The sequence below is a fragment of the Accipiter gentilis genome, chromosome 8 (genome assembly GCF_929443795.1).
Source record: "Accipiter gentilis chromosome 8, bAccGen1.1, whole genome shotgun sequence".
In the NCBI taxonomy this organism is placed as follows: Eukaryota; Metazoa; Chordata; class Aves; order Accipitriformes; family Accipitridae; genus Astur; species Astur gentilis.
In genome coordinates, this window is record NC_064887.1 from 17205932 (window position 1) to 17220766 (window position 14835).

The window sequence follows — 14835 nt, forward strand, 5'->3', positions numbered from 1 at the left end:
CTGGGTAACTGCAGAAAGTGCAGATTCAGGCTTAGATGGGCTTGTATCATAATAAGAAAGTACCTAAAGAAGGCAGAAATTTGCAAATATCCTCCTGGATTAAATGGAACTTTATGGCTTCTGACATGCTAGGTTGTTTTTTGTTTGTTTTCTTTTCTTATCTGTTATGGTCTGTCTCAATGTTTTGTATAGTACTGAGCAATGCAAGCACTCACCTTAATGCCTGGTGTTCCTGGTTCTCCTGGAGGACCGTCTAGACCTCTTGGCCCCTGAATATTGAAAAAGTGATTTGGAATATTAGTTATGCATTATTTTTGGTTATCATCAGGGAGATGCAACATAAGCTTTAGGAGAGGGGAAACATGTTTTGTTAGAATGAAAACCAATTTTCATTGTATGTTAAGCGTGAAATAAAGCTTCAAAGAATGAAATAAGTTTCTGGTTTGCTGAAATATGGATTTAAGAAGAAAGATTTTTTGAAAAATATGTAAACAAAATACAAAACGTTCAGGGTCTCTGTTGGAGCCAGCTTGCAGGCTGATATTTTCTGCTCTCTTTCGATCCACTTTATATTCATGCAACAGACACATATTTAGAAGAATTTAGATGAGCAGTGGTTATATGGAGTGCTTGCTTTTGAGCGTATTTTAAGTTGTATATGCAAGAATCCAGCTTGCTAGTAAGACTCTAAAACAGGTAAAGTTCTTTGATTAGTAAACCAGTTTGAGGCAAGATTAAAAGCAATTTATAATCTTGCATAGTGAACTGATCTATTGTTAGACTAAAATGTCTCTTGTTAGACTGAAGCATCTCTTGTAAATTGACTTTTTATAACCACTCAAAGATAACCTGTTATATTATTGTATTACAGTATAGCAAATATTTATTGCCAAAACATTTGGAAATGATTATTTAAGATTGGAAATCTAAATGCATTAGTTTACAAGCAAATGAAAATCCTTAAAATAGATCATGAGCAAAATAGAAAAGAGTATTTTATCCATGCTGACTTCGGAGGTTATTTCCATAATTCTAAACACCATAACTGTTCACCTACGGAAAATAAAATTAAAACCAGTTAATAACAACCTGAAACCAATGACCACTTTAAAGCCAGAGCTAGGTAAGTATGAAGACAGAGCCAGGCTCTTTTACAGCAGTATGCAGTGGGAGGATGAGACACAACAGTTTTCCTGGTGGCATCTGTGCTGGGCTGGCATCAGAGGAAACTCGTACACTGCTATGGCAATGCCTAGAGAAAAACAATCTGCATTTTCAGAGTGCATTTCTGAGTTATAGGGAACCTTACATCTTGGGTGACGGTTTATAGTGCAGGGCATGCAATCATGACTGATTTCCAGAGCGTTGCAAGATTACTTTCCCCTCAAAATATGTCTGTGACTTCCATGTCCATCTTGAATTTTTTTGAGACAAAACATAGCAGAACTCTGTTCTCTCTGACATGGATTTACTGATGCACATCAAAACCTCTGTCTGAACAGATGGTGAGCACCCACCTGCTTCTCTCTAGAGCTACAGGGAAAATGTCTGACTGGTAATTCAGGAACAGTGTGTACCCAGAATCATTTAGGCTTTCCTCCTGAAACGGAAATCTCTCAAGAAAAGGCCTTTCATGTGAGCTGATATACAGTTACAACCCATGGCAGAGCCAGAAATAACCCACAAGAAGCTTATCTGTCAGCATTTCAGCACTGCTGCTTCTGGCCAGCACAAGGGAACACACAGAAACCATAGGAAAAGGAAAATGAACAGGCAGGGAAAGCTGTTTGAATACTTTTGATACCTTGGTAGTTTGGGACAGCTTTTGTGAGGCAATCCCTGGGTTATCCTGGCCAGCTTTCTTGTTCTGGTCTAAGCCAAGACTGAGTATTTACAGGCATTTTTTTAAGGTAGAGGAGAAAAGAGGCTACAGAAGACGACACTCTGGGTTGCTGCATGGCTCTCAGTGAGAAAGGTCCCAAACCAAAGGATACTGAAATCTGTGGAAAAAAACTCCTCATGACTCCCCAATGCACTTGGAGATCAGAACCAAAACACTAATGCTGTTTCCAAGGGTGATAGCGGCCTTTATAAGAACATCAAGACTCAGCCTCACATTAAGATTATGTAACTGTGTAAGCTCAATTGTTGAACTATTATATAGCATAATTTAAAAGAGAGCTAAACATCTTGATCAAATTAATGTCAGGTTACTGCTCTGCAATTCTTCTGTAACTGCTATCTATAATGCACACAAAATGGGTTGCGATGAAAAATCAAGGCAGAGTAAGCAGGTTTAGAGTCCTGTAATGTGTCCTTTCAGGTGAAATGTCTCAAAGAATGGGAGGAGGACGGACACAAGGAAACTTTGAGATGGAGTGAGGACAGGTCGTTAAGTTAGAGGGTAGAAGGGGAGAGAAGGTCACGGAAGACCTGCAGAGGAATCACCTAGGGCAACATACGAATGGGGAAATTGAGAGTGTTAAGCTGAGCAATTGCAGGATAGTTTTAGTGCTTCTCAGACTTTTTAGATACATGACCGGTCACTTGTCTTTCCGCATTCTCCACAGGGCTGATCAGGGGATAGAATCTCAAGATGAAATATTCAAGGAGGAAAAAGGACACATTTGGATTGTACAGATTTGTGTAATAAAGAAATTTCTTTCTAAATTTTATCTTCTATCATTAATTATACTAACAGATAAATTCTTTGAACACTTGTGACTTCCTTTTAATCATAAAGGGGGTCATAGCCCATAGTTTGAGAAATGGTCCTGTCAGGAGACTGCACAGGATTCTCAGTCTGTGTTATGTGTGTAACACACCAAAACCTTTCTGCTAGTCACACAGATCTCCACTTCAGTGGAGTTCGCATCAACAGCCCAATCATTAGGAAGATAATGACAATTGATTTGATCACTAATAATCAAGTGAAAAGGCCTACCATTCAAAACACCACCTTCCTACTGCGTAATTTTGAATCGAAACCAAAGTAACAGAAACCAACATGATGCTCAGCTTCTGGCTCTGGGCCGCGCCTGCCTTTAGCCTACCTTTAGCCAGCCACAGAACAGAGTGCAGAAATCCAAGGGAAAGGCAATTTAGTATTCTAAGAAAAGCACACCATAACATTCCTATAAATAGTATGGTGTGACTCATTATTGGCACAGATTAATTGGATCTGTATCATTTCCTACTATAGCTAGTGCAGAATGAGAGATACACATGATTTGCCTGCTGTTATTTAATTTAGGTTTGGCAGCCTTACTCGCTGCCAAACAATTGCTACTACTTTTTTCTTTGGCATCGGTTCAGCTTTGTTTCTAAAATGGAACATATTACATTGAAAACTCTAGGATGATAAGCTGAGAAAAAGTTCATCTAAGAAGGCAAGAAGCACCAATTAACTCTTTGTGTTCTTTCTCATCCTGCCTCCTAAATATAAGAGTGAAAATAACATAGACTCACTATGTAGCTACTTCTCTTTTTTGGTGGTTGACACGGACGAATATTAGAAAATTACATCAATTTTAGTGTCACTTCCTTTGAACAATTAAGACAGATAAACACACTCAGCTATTGATGTATCATAAAGCACACTGGCCACTTGTTTCACATAACCCTGCAGCAAACATATTTTTCTACGTTCAATATTCCCTGCTGTGAGCAGTACGAAAGCTATCACTCATTAAAACTGAGCACTGATGTCCTAAGGTAGCTGAGGTTCTTCATGCCAGTACAGACATAACTGAAGCAGAGATAACCCTACTGGCTGCTACAGACATAAGCTGCTGCTGTCTGACCCCAACTTTACAGCACTTCATTATGTCATTTATCTGCATTTTCAAAACTGAATTTCATGAACTGCATTCCAGTAAAGTAAGAGAAGAAAAATTACTGCTTTTTAGCTTTAAAACACCAAATATCAGCCTGAAGAATACTAACTGCCAAGAGCCTTAGCAGCTATTAAGAATTTTGCTTAGGTCTCACTCATTAAATGAATCTAATGATACAGGACATCTTCCTCTCAAATTAAAAGCTACAGTTGTATTAGTCAGAGATTATGGTATGAACTAAAAGCAGAAACAGTCTCTGACATTGTGGTTTTCTTCTCCGTACATTAGCAGACAAGTACAACAACAACAACAACAAAGCAACAATGGCTTCATGGCTGCCTACACTGCTACCAGCATGTCTTCCAGACTAGTGTATTGCTTCATTCTGGTCATGGAGAGAAATCCCTTCTCTTAGATACAGATATTCCCACCCCCCAGACTGTCATTCTGCCATTGAAGTATCTACAAAGCGGGGTTCTCCCTCCGTGTTTTCATGAGACTAACACTAAAAAATGAAGTGTGGCTCACAAAAGGACCCAACTTTCCACATGTTTCCAGCTGAAGTGCATCAAGTTTTGAGCGTGAGCTGAGGAAACTCTGTGCTAGCACTATGCTCAGTGGCATACTCCCCAAATCCCCTGACAGGGAGATACTCCATACACTCCTAGACAGCCTGCCTCCAGCTGGCCAGAATTCTCAGGTGTACCAGAGACTGAGCAGCTGGATACTCTCAGGCAGAAGTAGGCTGCTGGGTAACCTTGGATGTGAACCAGTTGCTGAAAGGTCCAGAATTTATGAGATGAAGGAATTCTACCCTGTGACAGTGCAGAAGTAGAAGGTCACTGCTCCTGACTTCCTGCAGATTCCAGCTGTGAGGATGGGATACACTTTTAAGTACACAAATGGGGAATTTCCATATGCTTCTATTTAATTTCTGTATGTGACTGTGGTATGCATTTTTCTCAGGCCTGCCACACAGAGCTCAGGGTTCTGACACTGCTCTTTCTGAATCCAGTGACGACAAACCCTGGGTTGCAAGGGCCTCCAGATATTTTCCTTATGTGAGATTCCACTTTGGCTCTGATATTTTGATCTTGAGAGCAGACAAAATTCTCAATGGCTTCAGTGGGAGTTTGTTTGCAGCCTGAAGACCTGGGTCCACTCTGAGACCCCCTTCCATGAAGCATTCCCAGTCATGCTGGGTGGAGGCAAAGGCATAAACCACAGCTCCAAACTGGGACTTCCACAGAGCTTGAGACGTTTGGGATTTATTTTGAGTGATCTTTAATTATAACCAATGTACTCCATGATGTGCTACCAAAATCATAGAGACAAACTTCCCTCAAAGATTCCTGTCTCAGTTGGCAGAAGATGTGACACTCCTTAAATAAAAATTATCTTCTACCTTCAAAATAGAATCTAGAGTAAAATAAGTCATTCCCCAGAAAAACAATCACCAGGTAGCAGATGCTGCTGGGAGGGAGGAGATCCTGCAGGTGAGGTCTCACATTCATGTCAGTAGCTTGGCTCTGACTCCAGCTCTGGTGATGTTGGCAGACAGACTTGCCAGGAGGGAAGGATCAGAGGAGGAGTTTAGAGGGGAATGCTATGTCCAGAGGAATTAAAATGTACAGCCTACAGCAGTTCAGTACCAATCGCAGAGACAGCTATTTACACCAAATTACTTTTGGGCTAGCCTTCTAACTCACTGCATCCCATAGGCCACCAGTCAAACTAAAACTCTGGTGTACCAATAAGGCCCAAGGGATTTTCCTTTTTAGACGAAGCTCAAACATCAACATTTTACAGTGAAAATGACTGCATATGTGTACTCATCTGATGCCACTGGCTTGTGTGTCCTGATTCAGCATAACACTTCAGCATGTATTTCACTTTCAGATATGCTCCTACTGAAATCACAGAGAGGCAAGGCACCCGTTTGTTTCATTGAATCAGGCCACTGAAGCCAAAGTGGTACCAAGCTGCTACTTCTTTTCAGCCTCACAATTACTTTGCATTTCTGTTTTGATTTATATTTTCAAACCTGCCTGTGAAGCAAAAAGGATGTTTTTCCCTTCGCTCCTCTAAACCAAAGCAAAGATTCACACTCCTGTCAGAAGGCTGCCTTAGTTACTAACGTAGGGGTCCCAGGAGCCCCTAGAGCCTCTCTCCACTCAACACATTTGCATGAGCACCTTTTGAACACTTCAGGAGCTACTTCTCCGCTAGCTGATGCCTGGGGTTGGATGCTCCTGCTTACACCAACTCTTGGTAATTCACTGTGCTTATCAGCAGGGGTGGATTCACGCCCTCTGCAGCTAATTAAGGTTTCTCTTACAATTTTGTTAGATATGTTGCATAAACAAATATATCTGCATTTCAGTTTTGCCTGACAAACAGGTCTCAATAAACTCATTTTTCTGGGCACTGATAGATTATGTATGTGTGGCATATGCAGTTCAGAAAATAAGCAGGTGACCTGTGAGGTGTGGGAAGCAGTTGCTATTTCTGCAGGTAAAACTATCAAATTTTACAGATAATTCATTATTAAATTAAAATATCTATTACTAAATTAGGAAATTAATTCCCCAGAAAGAGATTTTTACTAATATATCCTTTTAAATAGGCTTTTAAAAAACACATATATTGTAAGGGAAAAATGAAGACTATTTTCAGAACACCATACAGATTCTCTCTGATGATGGTGGGTATGTCCTTTTTCATGAGCTGCTGAGATAAATTCCTTAATCCTGAAACCCAGACTCAGACAAATCTACTGATCGGTACTTCAGACAAGCAAGCACAAGAAGTTCTAATTGTATGTAGATAGATGGTCAAATCTGCTTCACCCATTTAAGGAAACTGAAGTCTGGGATGAATTATATTCTCTGTCTGAAAGTAAACAACAACAACAAAAACCAACCCAAACACTTGGCATTGCCAGCTGGAAACCTCTCTAATACAGGGTAAGCCAGAACAACTATTGCAGACTTTTAACAGAAATTATGCATTTCATATGCTACATTTCACCAATTGTTCCTACAAACTGCAACATGAACAAAGCAGTAAATTAAAACAGATTTCTTCTGAAGGAGGAGGAAACCATACTGCAGAAGGCAGACTCATTTGAAACATGTGAAGTGTCTTATGAATAATCCTGTGTACTGTGTGTGTTGTGTACTGTGAAGTTGCTGAGCATTGCAAACTTTGAATATCTAGAATATTAAAAATACTGTACATTTCAAAATATTGCATATTTCAAATAGAATGAATATTCAAAATAGTTTCAAATATTCAATATATTAATACTCAAATATATAATATATTCAGATATATTATTTTGAATATACTGAAAATATAACTCTGTACCCAATCTCTTATTAGTTTAGCAATCATGAAAAAGTAACACAGAAGAATATATAGTTAATAAACTTTGTATTACAAAGTTTGCTAATCACAATATTTTCTAATGTAAAATATTACTTAAAATGCAATGTGTGCTTCTCAAGTATCTATCTTTCACTGGAGTAAAACCTCCAGATCTTGGAACTTTTCAAATTTTACCATGTATTTTCTTAGAAAACATATATATAGCAGTAACAAAGGGGGGGATGAAATGAAGGAAGCCTATAATTGTATTTTGCTGTAGCAACAAATGTTTCTGCTTCCTATGACAGAAAGAAACCAACAAAATTATCTCACTGACAAGGATTCAGGGACTTTATCAGGAATGAGTGGTAAGGACTGCCCGATGCTAACACCGCCTCTGAAGACACACTGGTCCAGCCACTGGTATGAGTTGTACAAGTCTCATAGGAAGCATGGATCTGCTGTCAAACTGTTAAGTGAGACTGATGTTAGAAGGGTGCCTCTTCACTTCTATTCTCGACAAGCTCCATAAATCCAGTGAGAATACGCTTGCTCATGCTGCAACCAAACCCAACCATCTATACTAAGAAGTGGCAGCACTTCCTGCATGCACCTTGAGCTCAGACTGCAAAAACTTGACGAAAAAGACTCCAGACAGGAAGTGCAAGTGACTGGTGGGGTTTATGAAAACCATGTAGCCAACCCTCCCCAGGTAACAAAATGCAATACTTTCACTGATACTGATTTTATGCATTGTCATCAAATGCTCATACAAATTGATGTGGACAGATTCCCTCTTCACTTATGTGGGCTTTGGATACAGTGGGTTTTGTATACAGTGAAAAAATGGTTCCCATTTCCCTGATAAAAATGCATGAAATGGAAATGATAATCTAATCAGAGGTTTGGGATTCTAGCATATAGTATCTTCTGACTTTGCTTCTTCCTCTCTCAGAACTACATTTGGGTGATTTTGACATGCAGGTAAAGAAAATAGTCCCTAAACCACTGAAACAGTCCAATGGTAGTTATAAATGCCAATGTTTGCATATTTATGTATACAGAAGATAAGGCCAGTGATCATATTGGTTCTGGTGCTGCACTCAGCTGAAATCAATGGCAAACCCCCATTTAACTGTAATGTGGGGAGAAATGAAGATTCATATCATTTCCTACATGGAAATACAAGTATCATCTGTCTGATTTCAGTACAAATGGCTTGAGTCTAGAGTCCAGAGTTCAAAGGAAGCAACTGTACATGGGTTACTCATCAGATTCATATGGGCAACGCACCACTCTCTGCTCTAAGTAACATGAAACAGCAATATTACTTACTCTCCTTCCCTTAGGTCCCTGTGGCCCTGGTGGTCCTCTTGTCCCTGAAGTTCCCTACATGTCAAATAAACTTATTATTCATTGTCTTCTATACCAGATTTCTGAAAATTACAAGGCTCGTGCACACTGAGCAATAGTCAATGCAACCAATACAAATCACTGTAACTCATAGTTCAAATTCAATTAATTGTGTTAGTACAATTTATCTAGAAAAACCTAAATAAGAGACTCCATGTAACTTTATTCTGAATAAGAAATCACGATGTGACTGTTGGATAAATTACTTCTGTCCAACAGCCCAAAATTGCTGAAGGATACTTGTATTTCAGCAACATTGTATTAAGAAACCCAATAATTTCTGATAGAAGATTCAATTTTAGTCTGTACTGAAGACCCACAGTAGCCAAATTATAACACAATTATACGCAGCAAATTAGAATATAATTATTTGTGATTAACAGTAAAAATAAACACATAATGAATATATTTAAATTATATTAGGCATCAATGAATTAAAAATAAAATTGTTATGCAATTATAAACCATGCTTATAAAATTCTATTCCCCTACTTGTCTCAATTGAGTGATTTTTAAATGGGTGAGTAAATGACATAATTAGTTTTCCTGTCTCTCATGGATCACACTGGTAAACAGCAGGTGAACAGACTTTGTGTCTGGATGGGTAAATTTTCATGACAGTTTTATAGACTGAAGTACAAATTAGAAACCATTCCTGGCTTCCGCAGAGTAAAAAGTCAATTTGAAAATGCTACATTTTATGGTTTGCAAAAATGTAAACCAAAGCACCACTCTATACTTACAGGTAATCCTTCTGGCCCCACAGGTCCAGAGCCTCCTGGAGGTCCTGGGTAGCCCTAGAATTGAAAGAGATGTAGAAAAGACAGAACAGTTTTATCAAAATTGTTACTATAACAATAATAAATCCAGTTACTTACCTCAAAAATTGGAGGTAAGTTTATTAATAAAATGTTTAATCTTGCAAAATTTAGTCCCAAAATTTTGTTTAGAAAATAGATATTTGTTTGGATGTACCACAATAATTATTAAAGCAACCTAAGAAGTTTTCCCACACAGAGGCACTCACTGACAGGGATGTACTGGAACAAAAGCTGCTGAGTTCTAAATGAGTTTCAAAATCCTCACATCAAGGCTGTGACAGTGGAAAAAGAAAGTGGATACATCCTGGTGTGGGGCAGAACTGGCCAAGACAAAATGCCAAGAACAGCTCTTGTCTGAGGGCTATGATGGCTTACTACTGCAAAGGGCTCTCACTACTATGACTTATGTGGATTTACCTATGGCAATATACATTACTAATAGTTAAAAAAAGTAGTTGGCAAGATTGGATCCTATATTAATAAATCCTACTTTATGAATTTCACCAGTAAGATTTTTTCATGCATCAAAAGCAGCTGGTTGAAGGTAAATCTAAATTAGAGAGATTTAATGAAGCACAGAATGCTTCAAAAATTATTGTCTTGTGCTGCATGGATCATTAAGTTGGTCTGCAGTCTGAGGGTACTTGGTCTCTTCCTTGTCAATGGATGGCCAAGGAGTAATTACTGCAAATATTCAATATTAATGTCCACTTCCATCACAAGAACATTCCTCACCACACCACACTCAGGCCCACATCTGCAGCCTCTATGTAAGGCCGCTGAGATTTCATCACTGCCTACGACATTAGTGTCAGATGATGTAGGACACAGCATGCAGTATGTGGCTTATCAGCACCCTGTCATCTCCTTATAAACAGTTAAGTCTAAGTATTCTCTATACATTCTGGAGCCATCACAGTACTCACTAGCAAACACACAATCAAACCCTAACCACTTTTGCTGGAGAACTTCAACATGAATGTGACAACAGGCACACGCGTATAGTTTTTTACTTCTGTGCCCCAACAACCTACCTAACATGACAGGGGCCTCTGGATTGCCCAATGCTGCACGAAATGCTGCATCCTGATTTAGGACAAATGGTATTGTCACAAAGCCAGTCCTCCCACAAAAGTGGCACCCAGGGGCTGTTTGGGTATTGCTGTGCAGTAGAATTAGAGGTGATGATAGTTACCAGTCTATTAGAATAACCTGTGTTACCCCAGTCTACACAGGAGATCATTATTTTACTTTCCCTCCTTTATTTATCTCTTTTCAATTAATTAAGTTTATTTTTTTTTATGCAAGGCTGCTTAGAGCCATTTTTCAAAAATGCAGTTGCTCTGCTACTTCATTCAGCAGATCACTTTGCAATGTCACTTCCACAAAGGGGTTAAAGCTGCTAAATGAAACTTCTTAGGAACAACGCATCATAAATACTACTCTTCCATAAGGCCTGCACAGTCAGAAGGGTGAGAATTCGTTACTGTTTTGGAAAGTAAAGTGCCTTTGTAAGTAACATAATTATGGATTCTACATTACTTGTGACTCACCATGACACCTTTCTCTCCAGGAGGACCTACCGGTCCTGGACTGCCTCGCTCTCCCTTTAACATAAAATTAAAAAAGAAAATTAATGGTGAGTGCTCTTTCCCTGACTCGTTTCATATCCACTGAGCCAGGCATATCTGGCCAACAAAGCCAACCTGCAATAACAATACCACAGCAATCCAAGGGGTCTTTTGTGACGGTTGTAGCCCATACTCTGCAAGAGATTTGGTTGCTAAAGGGAACCACTTTTTGCAGTGCATACCACCACTGGTTCAGGGACCGCCCTTCAGAAACAGTGCAAAGACCGTTTTTCACTTTTGTGGAATTTCTGCATTCCTTCCTCCTACAAGCCCACTCATATTTTGAAACAATGATAAAACTTAGTTTTTCTGTCTTCCCTTTTCCTAGAAGACTGAAGAAGAGATTTGGTACTACATCAGTCTGCAAACTGCAGCTAGCACATCCATTTTCTCTCCGTTCAGTGCATCACACTTACAGTTACATTCTTTAATACATAAAATTCACCACAGCAAACAAAGAAAAACCAAAATTTTGTTCCTCTCTCCCTCATTCTTCAGTATGTGTTAGAAAAGCACAGATCTAAAAGCAAGGCCAGCCCTTCAGCAGCTGCAGAAGCAACTGGAGTAGGGGAAGTAGGAAGGGTCTCTTTCTTGTCTTGCATACTTTTTCACCTTTTATTCATATAACATCCAGCCCAAACATCAGGCTTGGCTGTAGATTGTTCTCATACAAAGACTCTTTTATTGCAGATAGTACATGTGACATCGTGATAATACTCTATTTTATGTTGCGTACTGTAAAGACACATTTCTTTAAAATAATTATGCTGGAAGTATGTTTGTCATTTAAATCCACATAGCATGTTTACGTTGTACTTTATCCATAAAAGAGGAAGACAATAAATTCCACAGAAAAAGCATAGCAATGACAACAATTATTGTACCATGAAGAAGCTTGCTTCCATTTGCTGATGATAGATTAATTAGTTTTTTACTGCCTTCTCCCTCCCAGCTAAACTAGGAGCAGTACCCCAAGGTAACCCTTGTTGGGCCAAGTGTACAAGAATCTTTTGACACTGAATTCTAAGACAATAGTATGATTAAATGATATGAGACTTGCCTAAATTTCAGTTTTAACAAGCAGTGCTTTCCATTGATGTATTTCCTTTCCTAGATTATATAAATTATAATCAGATTTTCATGGAAGTTCTAATACATTATTAAGACTTTCTCAATAAAATATCTAAATAGCAGCCACCAGTCTAGGTGAAATAATTCAGCCCTGCAGGGAAGAAATACAAATGGTGCTAGATCATTCTGACAAACAATTATGCTTTTATTATAATTGAAGCTGACAGGCAGTCCAGTAATAGTTTCCTGTTTTTCAGTTTTAAAATACTTCACCTAAATAAAACCATGTCAAATATGCTTAAGCTATTTATACTGTTCTAGTCACATTAAGTCTGCCAGACTTTGCTTTCATAAACACAACCGTTACGGCACAGCTGACAAAACTAACAATGTTGTCTTCTTTACTCAGTTAATGCGTACAGCCAAATTTTACCTTTCTACTTCTGTCTTCATTACATAGCAGTGCAAAACCAGTGACTACTGTATAAAATGAGTATAACTTATGCCTGTTTCTGTGAATCAACAGCAGTGGATAGTAAAGTAAGTGCTATAATACGAACAAGTTATCAAATCTATCAGCTTTAAATTAATTGCCAAGTAAAATCAAGGATACCAGATGCATACCTCAAATAATAGCATTTGGATTACCGTTTATTACATCCCTGTGCTCTGACATAACTACAGGAATATTAGCTTTGTCAGTGGTCAGTAAATGATCTCTAACTGGTATTTCATCACCCCAATGGTTTTCAAAGCTGATTTTTGCTGCTAAGTAGTCAGATACGTTATTGTACCTTTTCACCAAGGCTTCCGGACAGCCCAGTTTCTCCAGGTAAGCCAGCTGATCCCTGTACAAAAAAGTAAACAGACTTATTAGTGCAATGTCTATACTACTTAATGGTTGGCAGCTCCCCAGCAACCCAGCAGCAGAGCACAGCACACTTCATCCCAGAGAACCACTGGTCTTTTTGTGTAAGTGCTCCTGTGGGGAAGTGAGGCCTGCACAAGCTAACCTAGGTTCCAATCCATGCGGGAGGATCGCTGCACCTGGACACACCAACAGTAAATGGCTACTGCTAGAAAACAAATTACATTAATTTAATCATCATACTGTGCTACCACCTAAGAACTGCCACTGAGCTCAGTCTTGCAGTGCTAGAAGCTTTACAAACATACAATTAAAGGTGATAATTGCTCTCCTAGCACTTCAGTCTGACCACAAATTTCAAAGGGAATAAATTCAGTGGAACAAAGTAAAAGCCAGTCAAAATAAAAATTATACGGGATCAGGTGTTGTCAGACTTTTCCCTTCAAGAGTTGTAGCTTCAAATGCCTTTGAAGTCAGTCAGAGTTTCAGTCCTTTGAAAATGAAATAACTCTCTCCTGAGGCTCTTCCAAAAACTTCCACTGGATAGAACAAGTACCACCATATGGGATGGGAAACATGAGAGAAAGTACTTCTTAAAGGTTTATTCCCAGTACTTGAAATACCCCCTTTATTATGAAACTAAAAGAAAAATTATTATTGCGCAAGGTCCCGATTGAGAAAAGTGTGTCACAGTAAGGTTGAAGAAAAAGCCATAGATGCCGAGAGTACATCACATGACTGCTCATAAAAGATGGCAGAAATGTGGAAGTTCCTAGTAGCAACGTAATACACAACTGTACCACATCTATAACTCTTTAAAAAGCAAAAATTATTTGCACTTCAACAAGTGCAAATAAAATGGTAATTCACACATTGGCATTGCTGTCTCTATACGTATAGGAATGAATGTACTAACTTAAGTAGCAGTACAAGGGCACTTAAGTGAAAATTTTTTTAAGAAGTATTACTTCTGAGCTCACTAGATTGCTCATATTCCTTTCAAGACCCTAGTAGTAGTTTATTCCATAGAAATAATTTCATAGCAGAAAGACAACATTCCAAACTCAGATCTCTGCCTTTGGAAAAAAACCACCATATTTTTTTGTAGGTTTTACCTGTATAATTTCAATACAGTTCAGTCTCAAGTACTTTAACACAACAGGTGCAAAGTAACTAAGGTTTTATGATTGCTTCTTATTTTCATGGACTGCTAGCTACTCTGGAAATCTCACCATTTAAATATATTGCAATGAGCCACTGATACAGCACAATACCAGCACAAACTACTTTCTGGAAGGGCTAAAGGGATAAGCAGGCATCTCTGTGGCTGCTGGACTGATGTATTATGTGTGAGAACTTGTGTATTATATGTCAGAACTGATTTGTCCTGGTGATACTGGCACTAAGGTGATGCCTAGACGTCACTGGCAGGAATGAAGGACTTGTGTGACGAACTCTGAGAATGAGAGCTACCACTGGTACCAGTCATGGCCAACAGTGAGCCTCAGTACCAGGCAGAAAACTGAGACAAATAATTACCTTGTACTCTTGCTCATCAAGATAAGGGGTGTGGAGGTACAGTTTCAAAAGACTAAAGACTAATCACTTTGATTCTCTTATTCTAGAAAGGACTGAAGACATAATCAGAGCCAAGATGTAACTCAGACCTATTCTCCTTCCACAGAGACACTCCTGATCTCCCAGCCAATGCCACGCTATTTACAGGACTGAAGACACTGATTAGAAAGATGGGTAGCTGTTCCTTGCCCCAGCAGTGAATCATTTACTATACAGCCTCTGATCAAGTCCCCTGATGAAATCCCCTT

At 38.8% G+C, this 14835-nt stretch overlaps 1 protein-coding gene across 5 annotated transcripts in view; it reads right to left on the reverse strand.

Moving 5' to 3' along the window:
- Window positions 1-14835, reverse strand: part of COL24A1 (collagen type XXIV alpha 1 chain) — a 151896-nt gene that overhangs the window by 42658 nt on the left and 94403 nt on the right. For all 5 annotated transcript variants that reach the window (XR_007507118.1, XM_049809387.1, XM_049809386.1 and 2 more), the window contains 5 exons: window positions 12936-12989; window positions 10993-11046; window positions 9362-9415; window positions 8541-8594; window positions 216-269 (listed from right to left, as the gene is read on the reverse strand). Coding sequence is in view for 4 of the 5 variants with exons in the window: in XM_049809387.1 (XP_049665344.1) it covers window positions 216-269; window positions 8541-8594; window positions 9362-9415; window positions 10993-11046; window positions 12936-12989 (270 nt within the window). In the remaining variant the exon portion in view is untranslated. The remainder of the gene's footprint in view (window positions 1-215; window positions 270-8540; window positions 8595-9361; window positions 9416-10992; window positions 11047-12935; window positions 12990-14835) is intronic.